The following is a 22,981-nucleotide window of genomic DNA, read 5'->3' on the forward strand; positions in this document are numbered from 1 at the left end:
ATGTTTTTTTCCAACTTGGAAATATGCATTCCCTTCAAAAATGGAATTTATAGAATTGCCACACTGAGGACGCACACTGATGTTTAAAGTCACAAATTGACCACATATCTAAGATTTTAGATTAATTAGAAAAAAAAAAAAGGCAAAATTGTGCACGGTGGATCTGTTAAAAGCAACTGGATCAAATGTTGTTCCCAGTAATTCCATTGATAACAACCACCTGTTCACTTGGTTTATTGAAAAAAATAAAAATAGAGTTTAAAATTCAATAGTAGATTTAAGCACACATTTCACAAGAATTCAAGATATTTGATCTATGAGCATACCATAATGAACTGATACTATACACTACATGCAGTGTCTCATTCAGATTTAAAAACACCAGCATTTGAACACTTAATGCCTAAAATAATTACTAGAATTGGTGCAAAATGTGAAGAACCAAAACTTACTCAAGTTGTGATTGTCTTTCTTTTGCCTCTCCTTAGCCAACGCTCTCGCTTCTGACTCTGTAGGAAAAATACATGCTGTGCATGTGAATGAAGTAATTAGAATTAAAGTAATTCAAACACAACATCTCAGTCTGAAACATTTGCACAGGAAGCCTGATCGATATTTGTCAAACCAATTATTACACCCATTCCAGCGAGTGAGAAGGGCCTGTACAGTAAGCTGTGATTGCCAAAACACAACGCTGGTGTTGAACTTCACCCCTGCACCTGCGGAGCATCTCTTCCCACACTTCCCATGCCTTCCGTGATGAGAACCTTTCCCACGGAGGCCCTGATTCAGCAAGGTGTTTGAGGACAACAAACTGCTGAAATCCAACATACCTTCTCCTACGTTTACATACTGCCGGCACGCTTACGTACCACACAGAAGCTGAACCAGAGGAACAGCATGCTTATTGCATTGCTACCTGCACAGGATGTGAAGCAGTCAGGAGTCAGAGGCTCTACTCACCGGAATTAAGGCTACATCCTTTTGTGACACGTGCACGCACATCGCCGTAAGACTCAAGGTATAACTTAAGCGACCTATTAAAAATACTTTATTTTCCAGCTACACTAACTGTTCTCGTTATATGAAAAAAAGATGAAAAATTCAGTACCTTTATTAGCAATATTGTTAGAAAACAATGGTCCTTGCTTCAGGAAAAGCAAAAAGAAAAATAATGACAACCACGCTGCACATCAGTTGTCTCCTCAACTCCAAACTGTTCTTAACCTTGCTCCACACATTTATTATCAGACTTAGCGTGCAATAGTTCAGGCAAAAGCATAACTAAATTTGTTATTTTCATTCTCATTTGATCTTACATTTCTCAAGCAATTTTAATTATTTTTTGTTTGCTCTATCCCTTTTAGTTTTTTAAAAGGGTGAGGTCATTAATCCTTGCCCTGTTGCATTTAAATCTCAAAACCAGCAGGCATTATTTAGTTTTGCAGTCAGTCAGTGAGGACAAGTGAACACGTGATCTATTATCACACAGTCCATTATGGAAACAAACCCTCTCACTCATTCCAACAAATTTCTTTCCTGTATTCTTTTACTTTTATGGAATATGGATTATGTCCCACCCAATTCAAAATAACAGGTGATAAGGGCTTCCCTTGGAGTACTGGAAGTCCACTACTTCACTACTTAGAATAAAGAGCTACCCCAATATTACATGCAGTATAACAAGACATCTTCTTCTATGCTAGGCTCCCAAAGAATCCCAAAAGAAGCTTGAAAGACTACTGCATGTCTCAATGAAATTTAGGCTTGATCTGACATTGCCTTATAAAACAGATATGAGGTTTGTAAGGCCAAAACTGATGGAAACTGCACTCCTGGGGGAGCAGGACTCCCATTACATGCTTCAGTAACTACAGCTGAGAACTCACAACCATCATCATCAGACGCTGGAATAATAGATTTGACTTTTCTTGGTTCTTCACAATTTTGATATTTATACGGTAGGATGGAGAAAGGTTTCTGACAAATGCTAGATTTAAATGTTGCAAGCTCTCTCCAGCCTAGTTCTAACAGCAAAATCAGGAAATGGAGAACCAAAAGACTCCTGCCTGCCATAAGATGCTGATTTTCAAATCACTAGCTGTCAGAAAGCACCATCAATAGTGCTTTCTGCCCAAAGGCTTGGCCAGATCAATGTCAAAGTGACTGCTGTTAAATCTGAGTTTAATTCTTAAACCTCTCATAAATTAAATGCAGTCTGCTAGTGTGTATTTTGAACAGAAAAAGCACTCACCTAAATTGTTTCTGTGTACAGGTGAATGTAGCATACAGACATTTAACTTAGTTCAGGTCTGTTTTAGAAGTACTGAGGACTTCCATAAGACCACTTTACTCACTAATTTCCCCCCTCTTTCTGCCTTCTTTGACTGAAGTCTTACACAACCATCTGCAGTGAATTCACCAGCCTGGACATCTGACAAGCTGGATGTTTAGTTTGCAGTTTACAGCCACCTTTAACTTTCTATAACTGGGACAACGAAACTGTCTGTAATGCAGGACTTTGAGTAGTTCTCATCCCCTCCCACCCTCCCCTTAACATAGTTCCATCGCTGTACAAGCTTTTCTTTTTCTAGCAGCCACAAATCATTGTGCAGTTTGTGTGTCTTCATTTGGTGCTGAACTCAAATTTTGTGCAGTCATATAAATGCAAATATCCACCAGCTCAGAGATGTGGCATTTCCTCCTGAGAAGCTGACTCCTGGGCTATTAAAACTGTTCTACTTAAACTAATTCCTGCCCAGAACCTGCTTTGCAACTGAGTCAGCCTGTGAGTTTTCACAGCAGAAACCCAGAAAGACAACAGACAAGAAAGAAACTATGCCTCTACCATACTGCATACAGTATGACTCCATGTTGGGCTTAAGAACAGCTATTTCCGGGTATTAAGATGATTTTGTCAACTGTTCTAGAATGGATCTCCATTTGTTCCTCCTGCGGACAAGCTTGCCTTACATACTGTACCCTACATGTGGTTACATCCTTTCAAGTGATGCAGAACAGCAAAAACAAAACATGCTTGAGAATACAAAACCTATTTCTTCCTTCAAACTATTTTGCTTCTGTACACGTGTGCTTGAGAGAAAGAGGCTTTTAATGTCCCCCTTCCCTCCCCCTGCCTCCCACAGCTTATTCAGAGCACTGCTGGAAGAACAGACATGACAAGAAATATACAGGATACTTAATTTTCATCTTAAATTGAGACACATATTCTCTCTCTTGAGTGCCTAATTTTACATTTTATAGGATCTAGGTGTCCAGATTTCATATTACAACAGGCTATTTGTTCATTACTGCCCTCTCCTACTAGAGTAAAGCCTCAACATGTAGCATTCCTCAACATGAATCCCACAGAGAGTCCAGATGTGAAGTTGTTAAAGTTTGGTGTTGATAGAGCAAACAATAAGCCCAAACTAGAAAACGGCTCAGCAAGAGACACGTGGAAGTTTCCTGTGACACAATGTTTTCCATGTGCAGATTTCACTATAACAACCAGGGAATTTACCTTAATTTGTCACAGTGAACAGACACATGCCCACCCATGAACACAACTCCATTGCAGGCTAATGTGTCTGCTAAAAAATGGTCCACAAAGCAGAAAGTAACTATTCATCCGTGTATTCTTTCTCAAAACAGAAATTATGTCCAATATCACCTGAATTCAAGACAATTATACTATTGCTCCAAGGTGGTATTGAAGACGTATATTTACCTGTGAGCTCCCTTTTTATATTTGGAAGATTAGCTGGACATGAGTTGCTGATATTGAGTCCTGGAGGAGGCATGCTTTGGTTGCCATAAAGATCAATCAAATTGCCAGACACAGGCAACTGGAAAAGATAAACAGGGAAAAGGATCATTTGTTTTGCCCTTACGAAAGGCTTTGTACAGAAGAACAGAGTTAGAATCTGCTAAGAAATCTGTGCTCTTTTCCATGTGCAAACAGAGCATGCAATAAGGTCAGCAGAAGTCACATATATGCAGGGGCATGAGGAATAAAACACCTACATTGGGAAAATTCTGTCTTCTCTCCTCAAGAATATGCAGACAGAGAACATACAGAAGAAGAGGTAACATGCTGACAATATTGCTGTATTGTTGCTCTTTATTTTTCAGTGAAACTATTACGTCTGTATCCCCATCACTTCTCTTACTCAAAAAATCTGAAAGAGCCTACAGAACACTCCTGGAGGAAGCCCCCATCTTTCCAGGAATATGTGAGTGAAAGTACTTAGCAAGTTGTCATATGCTTGAGGGAGAACACTGTATTAATCAATCACATTTTTCATGTGATTTGAAAGCTACCTACACAGAAAACATTTAAGTTTACTTTAACTTACATAACAAGAACATGCACCAGTAGGAGGAAGATTATTTTGACATTAAGTTTCCTCAATTACTTGTTCATTCTGCTATTCTTATTTAGGTATGTTTAAGCAAGGAGATTTATACAGAAATAGGATAGTATTCCAACAAGACTTACCAAAGCTATCCCTTTACATTGAAAGGTATTTAAAGAAGTTTATCCTGAGTGGATTATTTTACCCATCTCTCTTTTGTTTTCAAACTAGGTTTTGAAAAGACAGGTATAAAACACTTTGATATCTTATCTAAGTAGCAATACTTCTTATCATTGCTGCAAAGAAAACCAATCCCTCCAAGACACTGATCCTGCAGAGATTAGAGTATTAACTTTACACCCATGTAAATAATGCTGTTGCATACAATGGAGTGAGTCACAGCCTGGACTACTAAACTCCTGCTGACAGTCCTCGCCAGACTAAGACCTAAGAAAATTTCTCTGCCACCTGGAGCTACCATAAGAAGCAAAGTTGCTGTGCATGCATTAAAGTACCACCAGCTAGAAGCCATGCTGATACTTGTCTTGAACAGACAGTGGCCAACAACAAAAATTAAGTCCCCTGACTCAATCTTTAAGTGACAGAGGAAAAATATGACTGAATTCTCACCAAGATCCAGCCTTACAATTCCTTGCTCTCCCCTTAGCTCTTGAACGCAATTTAAAAAAAGAAATTTAAAAAAAAAGGAACATCTATAATAAATCTAAGGTCACAGCTGTCCATCACAGACTACTGTCCAAGTTGTGACATATCCGCATTAATGTCAGGGTGACCACTCTCTCTCTCTCTCACTGCCCTACAAGGCTGACCCTTGTATCTTTTGGCCCCTCAAATGCATCCATGACACAGGCACAGCAATAGCGTCATACACCCTTCTGACTTGGATGTGCTTTTTCTATTCATGCTCCTAAGCATGGAGAGAGCACAAAGAACTTGTTTGTAGCCCAGTGACTTGAAGTTCAGAACCAGACATGTGAAATCTAATTAGGAATCTTAGGGAATTAAAAAAAAAAAACAACCACCCCACCCCACCCACCCCCCCACCCCCCCACCCCCCCAAGAAATCTAGAAACTAGCATCTCAAAGCCTGGGTAAAGCAGCTAGGTTATAATTAAACATGGGGAATAGTCAAGGTCACCAAACTGCTTTACTTACTGCAAGATGGAAAGATGGACCCTGCTTGTTACAACAGGTTTGTGATTTTTTTTTTTTCTTTTCCCAAAGGTGTCAACAACACTGTGCCAGATTTCCATCCAAATAAACAGGACCTGTGCAAGCAATCACCACAAAAGGGGAATATAACGCAGGCAGCAGCTGCTGAATGTGCATGCTGAAGTCCTGCAGAAATTGCAAGCACCAGAGGAACCATACCAAGAGCTGTGCAACAACCAAAGCACAAGCACTGCTGATGCAGCATTAGCTAAATAAAGGAAGATGAAGGGAGAAATTTGCACAGCTGATAAACCTTGCAGGTTTGCATGTACACATGAATGCTTATCAAGGAAATTTACATTAGAGGTAGATGCCAACAATCTCAGTTTAAATCAGCGATCCATAAGCAAAGAGACTGCTCGGCTTCTTTCTTTGACTACTTTTCTCAGCAAGCTGATCTCCACAGGTCAAAGCTTCAATTCTAACATTTTACTACAAGTGTGACTACGTGTACAGTCCACACTCAGTATGAGCCTCTCTCAGAGAGGCCTCTTCTCCATGATGGCTGAGAGTCACATCTTTGGGACTAACTTTATACAACCCCTTTCATCCAAAAAATATAAAGTGCATACAAGACTTCAGCTCATCTCACATGGCTAAAATACCTGCAGTTAAACATAAGTTAAAATTGAGGCACATCCTCTGTTCCCAATTCTATTCCACATCCAAGAGGAACAAAAATTAGTTGATTTGTAAGGGAAGACCAATAGTTATTAGTGCAGAGTTCAGAGAACCACTGGAAAGGAGAGAGCACCCCTATGCTGAGGGCATTGGTTTGAGATGGACAAGTTGGCAGCGCTGTGAGCACACAAAAGCAGTCACCAGGCTGAAAGGGGCGGGGGGAGAAAAAACCACAAAACCCACACAAAACCAGAAAAGGCTTATAATGGACACAATGCAGCAACACCTGGCATTTATTTCAAATGCCTCCTATTGGAAGAAACCGGAAAGAATTAAACGTTGTTTGCAAACATTTCAGCTCTAATCTATTAAGACAGTCGAGCCTTTCATCCCTTTCCCCAAGTACAAAGCAATGGGAAAAGGTTCAAAACTCCCACAGCCTCATTGGGAAGATGTGGGTCTCAAAACTGAGACAGACATGGAATTTGATGTCCTTTTTCTGGTGCTAAGGAGGCTCCTTCCCTGCCTTCACCAAACTCTAGCATCTTTCCAACTTAAATATGCCTCCCTTAAGGCTTTGTTAGCCACTTCTAGCTAAGAAATTTAAATACAGCATCATTCAGATCATCCACCTTTACTCTCCCAAAAAGTAAATGAAGGAAGAGTGGCTTATACCAGGCTTAGCTTGTTATCTTCATTGAAACAGCATGGTCTAAAAAGCCTTTATTCATGAGATTTCATATTTCTAGGCCTTGGCTTCACAAGGTGCATAAACAAATTGTGGCTTTTATATAACAGAAATTTCAAATACGGTAATTATTACTGCAGACTCATCACAGTGTACATTCAGGGGAGTCTGAGGCTTTCCTTTTTCCTCCACTACTCCAACAAAACAAGCACCCACATTCAGGTCATTCGGGCTCCATATAAATCATTGAGACATCAGCTGTGTAATCAACAAGGCTGTTTCTAAGGTATCAGTACACACTGGAAGGGATTCTGGTTCCCCAGCTTGTGCAGACTACAATGTATTGTGTGTTCCCTTACCTACAAGTACACACTCAGCGACAGTCCCTGAAATAAGACTACTTGCTACTTCTGGAGTTTAACTTCCACAGGAAAGTCACATTTAGAAGTGGAGCTGCACGTACTCACATGGCTTTCTATGTCAGACTTTTGCTTGAATTGATTAGTTGGATGAATTACTTGTCATCTCAACTTGGCATACGAGAGTACTTTACAGGGTACCTAGCAATTCAATTACTAGGTCACATCTACACAGAAAACTCTCAGCAAACGAGTGATCATTTTGTAATACCTTTCACCACAGAACCAAAGCCAGGTAACTTGTGACCTAATACCAAAGTTTACAAACACTTCCACAAGCAGTTGATTGCAACGAGGCCTTTTCAATTAAGAGGTACTTGGAAACTTCCCTTAGGTCGCTCTACACAGAAATCCCTGATTTTGCTTATCAATTAAGTATTGTTACCAAATGTAACAAACTGGTCCTTTTATTCTTTGTTGGTTACGGAACAATAGCAGCCTTTGTCGTAGTCTCAGCACAGCTATTTATAGGTTGTGTCTCTTCAGAGACCATTTCCTCTCTTGATTCCTTCCACCTCTACTTAGTTCAGTCTACAGGCATTAATTCCTTATTAGTAAAATGTTGTGTGTTTTAAGAGCTAAATCCTGTTCCAAAAGAAAAGTGTCTGCTACAACAGGTTCCTTTTTTTTTTTTCCCCAAACCAATTGTTGGGAAACATGGTTCCATTTCCATCTCTTCAGGATTGGTATCAGGTTAATTCAGAGACTGAATATGCTTTTGTCTTTAGCAATTTAACGGTATTAGTAAAGAAGTCTTAATTCTACTATTCCATATCCTTATTTTACAGGCTTCACCACATACAGTGGGTAATTTATGAAATTTCACAACAAATGTGAAGCAGGGATCCTTTATGAGGTCTGTCATCATGCCAAAAGCAGGAGGGAAACAGACTACCCTAAATATTAACTACATGGACTCCTTCCACCAAAAGAGTGCAGAGTATCATTATGTCCTTGCCTGGAAGCAAAGAGACACTGCTGGGGTCTCTGTGAATGAGAGGGGAAGAAAAGCACAAAGAAATCCAAGTCCCCTCTAATTTAACGGGGTCCCAATCCAATGGAACTTCAGAGAAAGGACTCCAGAAGAAGCTGAACCCTCAACTAAAAAAGAGTAACTATCTCGAAAACTATATTTTCATGGGTTTTTAAGTTTTCCTCTCAAGCTCCAGGAAAGATGCACTTTTCAAGTCATCTTAGATTAAGGGAAAATTCATTCTTTCCGGCAGGACTCTGCAGTTATTTCTCTGTCTACTCAAAGGGCACTATTTAGTGAGGGATTCTGGTGGGCCGTTTCCTGCGGCACGCACCACATCTCCAAGAGGGCTGGGGGAATCTGTGGGAGCATAGGCCTAGGTTAACGTGACATCAGACGACTACTGTCAGCAAATGTAAACCTATGCTACAAAATCGATGCTATGTGGTAAGCTGTAAATTTTGGCACTAGATAAAAAAGAAACAGACGCCAGCACTGGCAGACATCTACTCAGCCAGATCTAACAGCACTTAAGCCTACAACAAGAAATTCACTGAAGCCACCCTCCAAAGATCCAAAAGATCAAAATAAGATTATGCCAGAAGTACGATTATATTAATGCTCGCAGCAATGTGAACCAGCAAACAGAAACAGCAACTCAGAGGCAACACGCACCCTCCCTCGCTCACCAACTTTCGCACCTCCATGTTCTTGTCTTTTGTCACAGGCTTCCTACGTCCCCTTCCCCCACTCAGTTTTTAAGCTTCTTTATTCCTTCCCCTTTTGTTTGTTTTGAAGGTTGTTTTTTTAACTTTTTTTTTCCTCTCCCTAAATTTTGTAACATCTTTGCTGTTGTCTAGCTAGGGACTTCTCTCCATTTGAAATCAGGTTGAGCTAACAAACTAGAGCAGCTTTGGATAGGGATGCTAACACATGCTTAAGCATGGTATACAATTTCTTACTTGAACATGACAAGATACAGGAACCCAGGGTGCCAGAAGTTCCTTCTAGGCTTTCTGAAGCCAAGCATAATGTTCACGGTGATCTCTAACACTGATGGGTATGAGCTCACTCCTCTGTTACAATGCTCTCTGACTAACTTGACTTTGAAATAAGAAAAACAAAACTGTCCTTTGTATTCCCTCGACCTGACTCCAGCTTGTATTTTTAAATTCATGTTTTTAATTGCAACTGTATACCTTAAACTCTTCAAAGAAAACCTGATTCTCCTCTATGGGACAATACAATAACTACTTAATTGATCAGAGAAAAAGTCATGCTAGTTTTGCATTCTCTCGAGGAAAGACAACTAGACTTAACAGGGAAACCAAATGGAAAGGACCGTTGTACCGTATTTGCCATTTGCAGGGCTGGGTCCATCAAGCCAAGGATTTCTTCGTTGTAACTTGACTCCAGACTAATTATGTCATCAATCACATCATCCATCTGCAGCAGAAAAGGTGGACAGAGAAAAACAAACCAGTTATCAAAACCACTAGGATACAGAGGCCTGACAAAGCACTTCAGCCACATACCGGCTCTCTGCAGCACAGGCCCAAGCAGAGGTGTCTGTGCAGTTTTGCCACACTCCAAATCCAATCCCTCAGCCATGACTCCCGCTATTCAGCCAGGACAGTCAGGTCATGACAAAGCTGAGGCTTCATGGTCTAACCCACTCCTCCCACCAGCAGTTTCCCTGCACTACCTGCCCACGGACACTCTGTTCCTCCCAGGAACAGTGGAGGAGATAGCTACCCGTAGAACGAGCTACGCTAACGATGTGAATCCCTCTCCCCCCTGCAGCACTGCCTGCCTACCCTCCACCTCTTTCCTCTAGTTGTGGGGTCAAAACCTGCGTACAGACAATAATGCCCAAGCCTCTGACACCTGCAAGGGAAGGAGAGGGAACAAAGGCTTGGTGCTGGGTGACAGGCTGCCCGCCCTCGACAACAGAATCCATTAGATTCATGTCCCTCGTACACCCTCCCAGGAAGCACCACCCAAGAGCAGCTCAGAGATGATCTTAGGTGGTGCAAGCCATCTTCTTTCTGGGGCTGGGCTGGAAGGTGCCTCCGTAAGCTCCTGCACGGTCAGCAGAAACAGAGCCCTCCAAGGCACCTGCGCCCTGAACTGTCCTGCAGGATTGACTATTTCCTTTTTGCTCACTATAAAAAAGGAGCTTTAATGACAGTCCTCTACAAAATCAATGCATAGTGTTGATGGTAGAAATAGTAGTATATGGGATTTTTGTATCAGCTCAGAAAGCGTGATCAGAATGAATTACACTGACTGGAAGTGAGGGCAAGAAAGGAACTAACAGTTACAGCCCATATCCAAAGTCCTGTTACTAGAAATAAAAAACCCTTAGTTTAAAAAAAAAAAAAAAAAAAAAAAAAAAAAAAAAGACTACTGAGGACCAATTACCACAGATGGATTAAAGCTTTCTCATATAATTTTTTTAAATGCAAGTGTGATCTGCATAGAAATGTGGTCTTAGAAACTATCAGGACAAGAACACATACATGCAGTCTTAGGAAAACTGCATTAGAAAAGATTTCCTGAAGTGAGACCTTAAAGCATGGTTGATACCTTCTTCTGCCATAGCATTACAGTGCTAGAAAAGCACTAGCCCTCTTCCAATGTCTTAATGCACTTTTGACATCAATGCTAATAAACAACATTGTTTTCCTTAATTACGTCTTATATTCAACTTCTTAAAGACACTATGGGGCAAGTTTATTCTTCAACATAACTTCTGAGAAACATGCTCATTAGAAAGGGGACCTGTGCTCCAGCTCCTGTGTCATCCAGTACCTGCATGCATGATGCTCGTGAGTGTGTATTCAGAGCCGGGCACTCACTCTCAACCCTGCTTTGCTCTTCAAATTTATAAAATCCCTGCAGAAATAAAAAGGAAAAAAAAAGAAGAAAAAAAAAAAAAAAAGAAAGCAAAGCATGGATCTGAGTTCATGGCACAGTCTCACTCCCAAAAAGAGCACAACTGAAACAGTGTCATGCACACATGTGCCTGATGACACAGCAAAGTGAAGCTGTAAATATCTTGAGGAAAAAAAAGATATAGGTACAACTGGGACAATAGGACAGAACTATTTGATTTTCATTTCTGTTGAAGCTATGGAGCACAAGTAATTTCTCTTGCATGTGCAAAACACGTTCTGTAATAACTGTTTCTCAAAGTTGCGTAACGTTTTCCTCAGAGTGCATCTGTATTAAAAATCTGGCACAAAGGCTTGAGGGAGGAGAATGGGGGGACACGACAAGCTCTACAACTGTCTCCCATTTGTCATGTTACAAAAATGACATGATTCTTACCCTTGTTAACATCTTTTAAATCATCTTCCTTCTGCACCTGAGCACACATGTAACATCCAACTAAATTTTTTAACAGCAAAGATTAAGACAAGGTTGCAAAGGACTTCTAGGCATAGGCTAGTGAAGTCTTATATTTGCAGCACTGAGCTCATCATGAAACAGCAATCAGTAACATTTTAGGGTATATTAGCTAGGATAATCTGGCCTTCCAGCTAAGCAAGAGACTTGCTCAAATTTTACTGTAAAAATACCTAAAATATCTCAAAAAGCTTTGTGTTTTTCGGTTATTTTGCTATGCTCTTTGCTCATTCTACACAAATGAGCCATAAATAACATTATTCCAGAAAGCTACAGCTTACAAAACTGCTTTGTATTCTCCAAAGGTCATTATTCAGTGCGTGCATCAAGCAAGGGCAGGACAAAAAAAAATAATGTAGTTTTAATAAGCATAAACTAGCTAAAGTAGTTCAAAAAAGAGGAAGTTAGAGGGACACAGTTTTTTTGCCAAAATGTTCTATGCAAGTATATATTAATCAGGCAGGCACAGAGGTAGTAGTTGCATTTTCAAAGTGAACAGTTCAGAGAAGAAGATAAACATAACATCTTAACAATGAGCAAATATGGTTTAAAACAGAAAGAAAGCAGACTGCAATTCCATTTTACTGAAGAATATGCACAGTGAGAGCGTATTACCTCTTTCTCACAGTTGGAGTTAAGGGTAAGCATAGCCATTGGACTGTTGGGTGCGCTGCTTCCAGTTCCAGGCGGCATGACATGATCACCGGGCTGGTTTGGACATGGCAAGCTCAGGGCTTGGTTGGCATGTTTATTTGCTAGAGTGGTAGAGAGGTACTGCTTTACCTGCTGCCGCTGGGCTTGCTGAATATGGTACTTGGTTGGATTCTCAAGGTGAGTCTGCACCTGTATGACACAATTTTAAAAGTGCTTTATTGTTTTACAACATCATTACACATGCTATCTATTTTAGCTATGCATTTATGACATATATACCAGCTAAGCATTTGACTTAAAGTACAAACCTGTGCAGCTCCAAGGAAGTCAACAGCGCTTCACATTCAGTGGCAAGAAATCAGTTTATGAGCTAGTGTTTCAATAACTGACTTACTAACAGTAAACCAAGAAGTTCCACTTATTTTTCTACAACATGAGATTTCTCACTTAAAGACCAATGCTCAGGTTTTCCTGTTTATACAGATACTTCAGAACAGACGGTTCTCCATTTAGACCTTCAGCTACGTGACATTTAGTTTTCACTAAAATATGGAGAAACAAGTTGCACTGCAGGACTCATTTTACTTGTTAGTAGCTACCAATTAAAACCAAATAGTATGGATTGCTATCCTTTATTAGAAGTCAAGTAACAGAGAGATTAAAAGGTTTGTTGTAGTTTTTTAGGTTTTGGGGTTTTTTTGTGTGGGGTTTTTTTTTGTTTTTTTTTTTTTTTTTTAAATGAGTGGTTAAAAAATACATTGGTTAAAAAAAAGGAATACGCCATTTTTTTGCCTGCAAATTATTTATATCTCAGATATATGGCCTAAATCATATACAAATAAGACAGCCTGTTTATAAACACATTATGCAAATAAGATGCAAGAAAAGAAGTGTTTCGGTTCAGATCAATCACTGTCCTCAGCAACTGTTATTTTTGTATTTAAGATAAGCTTTTCCGTACTTTGATTTTTTTTATATACAAAATATGAAAAACTTCATACTGAACTATTCTCGCGCACCCTAAATAAGCAAGAGAAGAAAGGCAATTTTTTTCCGTGCAAAATTTTCAAGATATCCTGGAAACTCTTTGTCACTTTTCTTTGATCATTAACATTTTTATTGGAAGGTAGAAAACAAACCAAAATATACTAATATTCTGAGAAGTTTTTTTGTTTTAAAACAGTTCCATAAAAGTGACTTTTGCTGTTACAAGTGACCACGTAAGTTCCCCACTTATTTTTGTGGAAGAAATTAAATAAAGCATACTAAATACCAGAGGAAAAGGATTTCCTGAATAATGTAAGCCTTCTTAGCAACAGGTTTTAAAATAAGTCTGCAATAACAACTCACCTGATAATGATTATACTCAAGCATTTCCAGTATACTAATAGGCTGTGAGAGAAGCGACTGCAATGTCCTTTGCTCTATGCTACTCCAGTTTGAGGGATTCACATATGGAAGCACCATAAGCAAGCTACCCCAAAACAGCAGAAGAAACTTGAATGCCACTGCTCAGACTTATAGTAACCTACGCTAATTAGCCACGCATGTAGAGAAACAAACAGTTCACACAGGGCTCTTCTTGGAAGCTATGCAAGTTTAGCCCTAAGTATTGGTATTATTTTTTTCCCCTGGCTTTGACGTCATGCTTTTTCATAAACATAAAAGGACCTTTTAAGTGATGGGCTATCGAAGTCAGATTGACAGTTTGCTCAAGGCTAATTCGCTATTCATCTTTCGTTCCAGTCGTACTAATAGACAATGGTATTTTTCTTTAGCAGTAAGGTTAAAAGTTTTTAAGTAGTTTAAAAAAAAATTTTTAAGAGTAAGAAATAACTGAACAAATGCCCTACAAGCCTAACGCATATCCCCTGGCAGTGGGGTGCACTGGATAAACCCACGCAGCTACACAGTCCTATCTTCAGCTTCCAGGTGCAGCAGTCCACCGCCCTGCCCACGCAGCCATCAATCCACCCAGGACCTGCAGCTGAACACAAAGGATTTGAAAAAGCTCTACCACGTCCTCAGCCTCCCTGCTGCTTCAGAGCCCATTAATTCTGTCCCAGCCTACAGCTGGAAGAGGCTCTCCAGCTCAGGAATCATCGACAACAGGCTAAACCATGTCCCAAATGCACTTATCTGCACTTGTACACAGTCACAGTACTGTGCATAGTCCCTACACCTTCCAGAACTTACTTTTTCTTTCTATCCAACTCCTTGACAAAAGCTTGTACTCGAGCACAGGCATCAAAAGCTGCTCAACTTGCATTATTTTCCAAAGTCTCTGCTGCACAGGGAAGCACACTTCAGATAGTGTTTCTAGAGAGTTTAATCTGATTTGTTGCACTAAATCGCAAGACAACACAATACAGAAGTCTGCTGTGATAAGTACAGCACTTGCTTTGTCAGTCCCAAACTGCATTATCAATTTTCCTATCACCAGTGGTAAGAGTTACGCTACCCAGATAAGTCTATTTTTCACTTAAATGTTCATCTTCTGAGTAGATAAAGTTATCAGTAAACGAGTTATTTTTGTAACACTTATCTTTGAATATGTTATTTTAAAAACAAGCCCTACTTGTCTGACAGAATTTGCACATTTCTTTTCCTCCACGGGCATCAGATACCATGGTTGTTCTCCCTCGACCCTGGCAGGGTGATGGGATAGAACAAAGCCTCTCCTCTCCTACCATCTCCTACCTACCCTTCATGCTCCCAGGAGAGGGACCAGCAAAACTCCAAGATCCGCATCTCAAACGTGCATCATCAGATATTGTATTATTTATAATACATAGTAATACACTGAACTGAGTCCACTACACGTCAAGTTTTGAAACACACTCTGCCTAATTGACATAGGATTTTTGTTGGCAAAACATATACTTATTTCACAAGAACATACTTTGCCCAAGATTTTGTTGTATTATCCTACATTACAATAGTTTGTGTTATTTTGCTACTCCATTAAAAAAAAAAAAAAAAAAAAGGAAAAGAAAATTAAATGGGCTGTGCTGCCCTTGGTATGCCAGGGAAGGCAAGAGAAAGAAAAGTTGTGAGCCTTAAATAAAGGAGCTGCATTCCTTCTCAAACTTTTAAGTTGCAAATTTCTACTTAATACAGAAGTGTAACTATTCTCTGAAAATTTTAATCTTTCTGGGAAGTGCATCCTCTTTGGTACAGAGCAACAGATTTCAGCTGCAGTTCAGAAGCTACTGTCTGCTTTTTTTCTTTTTTTTCCTTTTTATTGGGGGGGGGGGGGGGGGGGGGGGGGAGTAAGAGAGGGAATCTTTCTTCCTCTGCCCACCCCTACAGTGAATGTAACAGCTAGATAAACATTACTGCATATTTGTGCGCAGGATAACTGCAAAAGCAAATTATAATCTAGTCAGTTTAATTCCTGACGCACCACACCATTACTTTGGCTCACAGAAAAAGGTCTATCACTCTGGAATTATTCTGAACAGAGTGATCCAGTAGACCACATTTTCATGTAGAGTCAACTCTTGCTATGCATGGGCAACAAGTGACTCTGAGGAAATTCATTTACTGTCAGGTATCTGGGCTCCAAATCAGCGGCAGCAGAGAAGATGCTCTATTGCCTTTACAGAAGAAACCTACCAGAAGACCTATAGTCATTATACACTAGATACGCACAGTTCTCCAAGGACATGTCACCTTCTCACACAAGTGAGAAGTGAACATAAGAACACAGAGAACTGCCTTTTCTGTCATTAAATTGCTCCAAAATGATTCAGGGACTGAACATTTTTAATCCACAGCTGATCAAACATACTTTCACATTTGAATACAAGAATATACAATTATTCTCTGAATGGAGGAGAATGTGACCTAACTATTCCCACCCTGCATGTCAGTGCTACAAGGACAGGAGATCCCACAGGATGGAAACAGCTTCACACACATTCCTTCTTGGACAGACATACCACTTTCAACTACCCTCGCTCTGGCCAGGTGTGAGGCCTGACAGGCTACACAGAAGGCCTCTGAGAAACTTCAGTTTGATTCTTCATTGTGTCACTTACTGCCCTGTTGAGCTGCCTTATGAGCTCCATCACTGAAATCTGGTAGGGACTACCTTTATGAACTCAGTGCTTTTTGTTGAGACTAACTCTGTCTTTGGTCTAGAGCATCCTTTTCTGCAGCCTCAATGTCAAAGAAAGCCCAAATGTGCCTACTTGGGCAAATGTCCCAAAATGTACCAGTCATGGTCAGCCTATAGATAAGCCATAAAGCAGTCTTACTTTTTGACAAAATATCTCACAAGCAAAGGGCTGCAAAACAAACCCCCAAACAAAATTCTACTACCCTAAATTTGAAACCATGAATAAAAGCTTTGACTTAGTTAAGATCTAATTTTGGTCCTCAGGCCCTTCTTGCCTTTCGGGTGAAGAATAGTTCTTGTTGTTCTTCCAAATTCATGAGACAAAGTGCAAGACAACAATTTATTGGTTTGGATACACTCCCTAAGAAATGCGTCTGAATGGGGACATGCAAGAAAAATGGAACAACTTGAAAGTGAATCCTCTGCATCTCCAACCATCTGTCTCCAGGAACCTCAACCCAAGCTTTGCTGTAACATTACTAAACTGAGTAGAACATTGTGTTTTGCGCATTTTGGTATTGGCAAGCAAGAAGTAATGGAAGTATCATCTGCAGAACTTTGGAAATTATTTAAGACAAGAAGGCAAAACCAGCTAAATTTATCACACCATGGTAACAGAAGAATTTGGCTACAAGGAACTACAGATCAAGGATGGCCAAGTAGCAGCCTACAGCCTGGATTCAGCAAAGAAACCCCTGGAAGAAGGCTGTACTTTCAATTTGTATTCAGGAGCATTTTCAATTTGCTTGGTTATCAAGGTTCTGCTTACATGGGTAATACAGAGTAACACTACCTCAGAAGTAGAGGGCCAGAATTGATTTCATGCTAGAACAGCCTCCAATGCCAGGTCAGCAGCATCTCCACTAATCTCCATGGGCTGGCTCCGTGCACAGGTAGAACTGTCACTGCATCAGGTGCTCCTGCACTATGAGTCTCAGCGGACAGCAATTCAAGCTCCACTCATTCTTGCCATGCTAACACTGAGCTAGTAAGCTGCTTCTTGACCGGAAGCACTGAGAAAAGCGGTATAAAGAAATCAGTTTGACTGCACCCATATGTAATCCAGTTTAGGCCCTCCAAGGCTGAGCTGGGCTGGAAAAGTTTTACTTGTCCCTTGCTCTTTGTAATATCCTGGAGAACAATGTTATCTCAAGCAGGGGAAAGGCTCTCTCATACCTTCACTAATCTTGACATCTGACTGCTAATTCCAGTGCATACATCCAGTTCAAGTATCTGAGTAGGGGAATAACAGTTCCTGACAAGCTGCCTATTTTCTTCCACATCACAGAAACAACAGTAATAACCCACATACGCAGAGCAGATTTTTCCCAGCCCTTGGGTCTACAGTCAATCAAGCAAACATTTAATCAATGGCTTTCACTAGCTTTAAGCATACACACTGTATCAGTGGGGATTTTAGGTGTCCTTCAGACTACATTCTTCAAAATCCTCGTATTATGTTACACATCAGTGACAGGACTCCTGAGTAGACCCACATACTTCCTTCAATTTGAAAAACTAAAAATATTTCCCGTTAAGGTGATCAGGGGCTCAGGAATTTAAACACAAAGCATAGCTGCACGCTTAAGCGCAAAGCATGCGGCTCAAATAGTTCCTCTGTATGAAGCCAACAGAAGCAACCGAAAGAATACTTCTGATACTTGCTCCTCCCGTCAAGTCTTGCTGGGAATCACTCAGACTTAATTTACTAAACTTGCTAATGATGGCAAGAACTTGGAACAGTGCTGCGTGGCAACAGAGCACTGCACCCTCACTTCCAGTGGGTATGCATGGACCAAATCCCCTTTGTAGAGGCACACAGGAGAGTTCACTTTTGGGCAAGCACAGGGCAGGGAAGCCTATTGGCTTGGCCAATGCATTTTGCACAGTGTAATCCAGAAACTAAATGGCTAATGATTAAAATAACGGGGAACTTATATCAGAATAAAAATCAGTAATTATCTGTGGCTTTACTACCAATCATCCTCCAAGAAAACTTCAAGTTTGTAGAATCGTTTAGGTTGGAAAAGACCTTTAAGATCGAGTCCAACCATAGTGGGAAGTTGATTAATTGCTGTAGGATCAAGCTCTGACCCATCAGTACTTCTAGATGAAGGTAACTAGACTAAGTTAGTTGGCCTCTGTTATTTATATATTTATGAATTTGTCCATGCACGGGTTTGATATGTTTGAAATGGGTAACTGCAGGAAGCAAGCACAAACGCAGCATATCTTAAGAGTATTTCTTCAAGGTGGAACACTGCTTATTGGTTTTGCCATCTCAGTTACTACTTAAAATCACAATGTGTTACTTGTCACATCTCCAAGTACCACTGCTTTCAAACTTCTCTTACCATCCAGGGAGAAATATGAAAAAAAAAAAAAAAAAAAATTTCAGTGTGATCACAGAATAGTTTTGTATGAACAGCCTTAGGTGCTGCATTATAAAACAAACAAACAAACAAAACCCCAACAAAACACCAACCCCCCCCCCACAAAATACTGAAGTTATAAAACTCTGAAGCACTTAATAGTTGCTTTACTCTCTTGTGATCTTTCCTGTAACTATTGAACAACTTAACATGCCATTTCATCACCAAAACTTTTGCAGGTATCCAGGCTACTGCTGGTTCACTCATGTTCCCACAACATTTGCATGAAGTGAAGGCAACCAGGCCAAGTAGAAAAACTATCAGGAACAAAACATTAAACGAATGAGGGGAACAAAGCCAGTTCCAAACTAGCCATGCTTGAAACCCAGATGTCAGAGCAGGACTTGCCCAGCCTGAGGACAGCAGTCACCTCCCGCCTCAGGGAGCCCCGCCTGCACAGATCTCCTCGCCCCCCAGGCCCAGCCGCCTCCTGGCCCCAGGACTTCCCTTCACCGCCTCTCGGGTCTTCCCCACTTGTCATCTCCCCTTTTTTCATGGCAGATACCACACCCCATCTCTCTCACCCCCTCTGGCACTCCAGAGCCCCTGGCCATCCCCGCACCAGGGACTCACCATGGGTCCTGCCCCAAGCCAGCGCCACACTCAGCATCTGCCGTGCTCGGGCCTAGCTGCTCAGATGGGAGCCATTTGTTCAGCTGGAACAGCTTCCCCTGCTTTCCTCCTCCCATTTGAGCTTACAGGACACAACACCCGTTTCCTAGCAAAAAGCTAATTGCTAAGAACCAGGACATGGAGTTAAGCAGGGAAGACCTCATGCCCGTGCATGCAAAGCTGAAGATGCCCCAAATCCTCCACTGGTGCAACACAAGTGACAAAAGGCCATCATGGTGCCAGCAGCTCGGGGCTGCCCTGCTCCTCGGGCACCCACGAGCTGGGAAGGAGCATATTCCCATTCCCCAAACCACACAGAAGGAGATCCTTCTCACCAAAAATATCACTGAACCTTCCTGTGAAAGTAAGGCCAAACCACTTAATGCTTCATTTAAGCAGAGATAGGCTTGGGCACAGGCACATACCAGAGATTTACAGAGGACAGACAACCAAGGGGGAAGAAGACTTTTCCCCCCACCCCCACTTTTTTTTTTTTTTAAATTAAAAAAGACCATTTGTTTCAAGTAAATTGCCTTAGGACTTACAGTTTATAATTACAAATAAAAAACTTTTTTATCATTTTTCTCAGTTCAATAGAACTTTTTGTTGCTTAGACAGCTAAATGTCATGAGATTCTTAAGAAAGGTTAAAATTCTGTGTCATTTAACAATTAATGGCACCCAAAGAAAAACGATACAAAACCACATCCACTGCAGTGTTTTTCAAGGGCTACTGGCTTCAGCTGGGTCCACTCCACCAGAAAGCCTGTTCAACATGCTAGTCCAGAGCTTCAAAGCTGCTTTTTAAAGCTGCTTCAACCCACCACTTTCAAGGATAAAAAAAACCAACAGCAGCAACAAATTGTTTTCTAGGACTTTGAATGAAAACAGAAAGCTGTATAAACAGGTGCCTGTCCTTTCACGCTAGGGTTTCACTGGGTTTCACTGCAATGCCAGGAAGAACCCTTCTACCACCCAACTCAGAGCAATCCAAATAACCAGCCAGACAGTGGTTTAACTCAAAGACATTTTCCCACATGCAGCATTCAAACATTAAGCAACAGAATCACGTTTTTCCCCCTATGGACATCAGTGGCCTGAAGTAGCTTCGCATGAGAAGTTCAGTCCTCTTGCTTTCTGAAGCCTTTCTAGTCCTCCAAGATGGAACAGCTACCTCATTTGAAATGTAATCAAAATTAAGTTGATTGGGTTGTGATATATCACCCCCCACAGGGTCACTGTGAATTTATTCAATAACTTCTCTGGCCGCCATTCTCCCCTTCCCTCCATCTTTTCTAGATCATATTTGCTCCCCCCCTTTCTTTTAGTCCATAACACAGGAAGAGTGGCCAGAAGAACACTGACCAGAAAGACCAAGAGCCGGAAAAAGGTCAAGAGTTACTTGTATTGACTGGGGAATGACAGGCAGGATGAGTTGGTTCCAGCATTTCACCTTAGGACATAGCCAACACAAGGGAACATCAGCTAGCACAATAAAACTCCCTGGTTACTTCACTCATCCAAAAAACCCTCTCAACTTGGAAACCAAGGCAGGTATGAGAAAGTTATTTAAGATCTGGCATCATGATTGCAGTCTAAGTAGATCCAACAGTCATCTTCAAGCACAAATAGTTACGAAAAAGAAAAGGCACATTGTACAGAATGAACATCATTTATACAACCAGGGGTTGTTTTGCCCAAAAATTCCTCTGCGTAACGTGACTTTTTATCCAAGGGAAAGACATGAAGCAGACAAAAAGAACAAAGTTTTTGCGGATTAGTATTTAAAAACTGTGCTTTAGCTATAGAAGCACATGACAACAGTTTCTAAGGAAATTAAAGAGAGGTTAGCCAACTTTGCTTAAGGCGACAGGAATTGATGTAATTTGCAGGTTAGTGGCATGCTAGCTGCCATTCCACAAGTGTGGCTTTCAGACAGGATCCAGTCCTTTGAACGCCCGCATTTTTTTTGTTAGGAAACCAGCATTTCAGCTGTTCACTTCCTAACATACATACCATAAATTGTTATTTTATACAGTTACTGAGAGGATACCAAAAAGCATTGCAACATTTTAGCACAGACAAGTAATTGACTCCATAAAACGTCAGACACAAATCTTTTGCTATGACTTCACCTACCCCAGGTGCTTCAGAGCGTAAATATTTTATGACTAACAGGCAACAATATCAGCCACATAACTGCATCTGACAGGCAAGTTTGAATTATGGTACTGCCATGGTAAAAAGCTTAATTCAAGCACCTCATATTTACATCTACTGCTGCCATCCTCCTCTCCCATAAAGGAAGCTGGGCAGCATTTCCATCAGCACTAGAGGGTTTGAGCTTGCTCACAGTAGGACACGAATGACTCCTCCTTACAGGAACTGTCAAAGATAGACATAAAGTTGCTTCCAAAAGCTCTCCTGCAAGACCTGGCATAGAGATGTGAACTCAAGAGGGAGCAGAGTCATAGCAGTACAGACATTTCAGCTGCCCAAGAGCCCAAAGCCAGTACAGACGGTCTGAAGCCATCTCTGCTCCAAGCTTCCCCTTGCAAAGCCTTTCATAGCCCAAGAACAATCATCTACCCCTCCTACAGCCCAAGCAGCACCAACACAAGATTTACCAGACCACTCTAATACAGTTCGCTATCAACTTGAAAAAGTCACTTTAGAGAGGTAAAAGTATTTGTCCAACCTTATCTTCCTCCTAAGGTTGCCAAGCACGGTGTTAGCCAGTGCCAGCTTTGACTTGCAGTCACATATTTAGAGCCTGAGCAAGACTATCAGTTACATTTCACAGGGGTTACTAATCCAGCCACCATTCCAGCCCTCAGTAACCCCTGCTAGACCTGCATGACAGAGTATTTCACTTCCAGGTCTCTGGTTCACTGCAAGCCTGCTGGAAAAACTGGTCTCTCTAATGACTTCACTCTGCTCCGTTTCCCATGGCAGGGAAGAGATGCAGAATACCGACCCTTCTCCCCAGAAAGGCCTTGACAGGTCATACTATTATGTAAAGCGCACCAACTTTCACATGTGCAAATGATTTAGAGATACTGGATATATTTGTAGAGCCCACACCTGAGACAGTATGCATTTTGCTATACAAGAAGAGGAATGCGAGTTTCCTCACGTCCTGCAATGCCCCGAGGAGGCAGTCTGCACAGGTTAGAAGCAGCGTCCTTCTCCATGCCCAGTTTTGCTCGTCGTTGCTCATTTATCACATATGAAGAACACAAACAGGATTGGGTAAAAATAATGGCATGTTTCATAGAAAAGGAACAAAGGAGGAAACAGAAATCAGTTTTATACAAAGTGCTGAGTAAAAAGTAACCAGAGCTAAGCCTAAAACAGAAGGAGAGACAGCACACGCTGACTTTAAAATAAAAATTCTTATCACCAACTTCCTAGAGACATGGATTTGCCCACACACAGAATGGGACAGGTTGTTTGCT

General features: G+C 41.0%; 1 protein-coding gene across 5 annotated transcripts in view; it reads right to left on the reverse strand.

The window, feature by feature from the left end:
- The window catches only part of MITF (melanocyte inducing transcription factor), a 111,058-nt gene that overhangs the window by 9,306 nt on the left and 78,771 nt on the right, over window positions 1-22,981 (reverse strand). For 2 of the 5 annotated variants that reach the window (XM_075513703.1, XM_075513705.1), the window contains 5 exons: window positions 12,319-12,546; window positions 11,107-11,190; window positions 9,643-9,738; window positions 3,731-3,848; window positions 453-527 (listed from right to left, as the gene is read on the reverse strand). In XM_075513703.1, the coding sequence (XP_075369818.1) occupies window positions 453-527; window positions 3,731-3,848; window positions 9,643-9,738; window positions 11,107-11,190; window positions 12,319-12,546 (601 nt within the window). The remainder of the gene's footprint in view (window positions 1-452; window positions 528-3,730; window positions 3,849-9,642; window positions 9,739-11,106; window positions 11,191-12,318; window positions 12,547-22,981) is intronic. The other 3 variants (XM_075513704.1, XM_075513706.1, XM_075513707.1) reach the window with 3 other exon arrangements.

Source organism: Mycteria americana, chromosome 11 (genome assembly GCF_035582795.1).
Source record: "Mycteria americana isolate JAX WOST 10 ecotype Jacksonville Zoo and Gardens chromosome 11, USCA_MyAme_1.0, whole genome shotgun sequence".
Lineage (NCBI taxonomy): Eukaryota > Metazoa > Chordata > Aves > Ciconiiformes > Ciconiidae > Mycteria > Mycteria americana.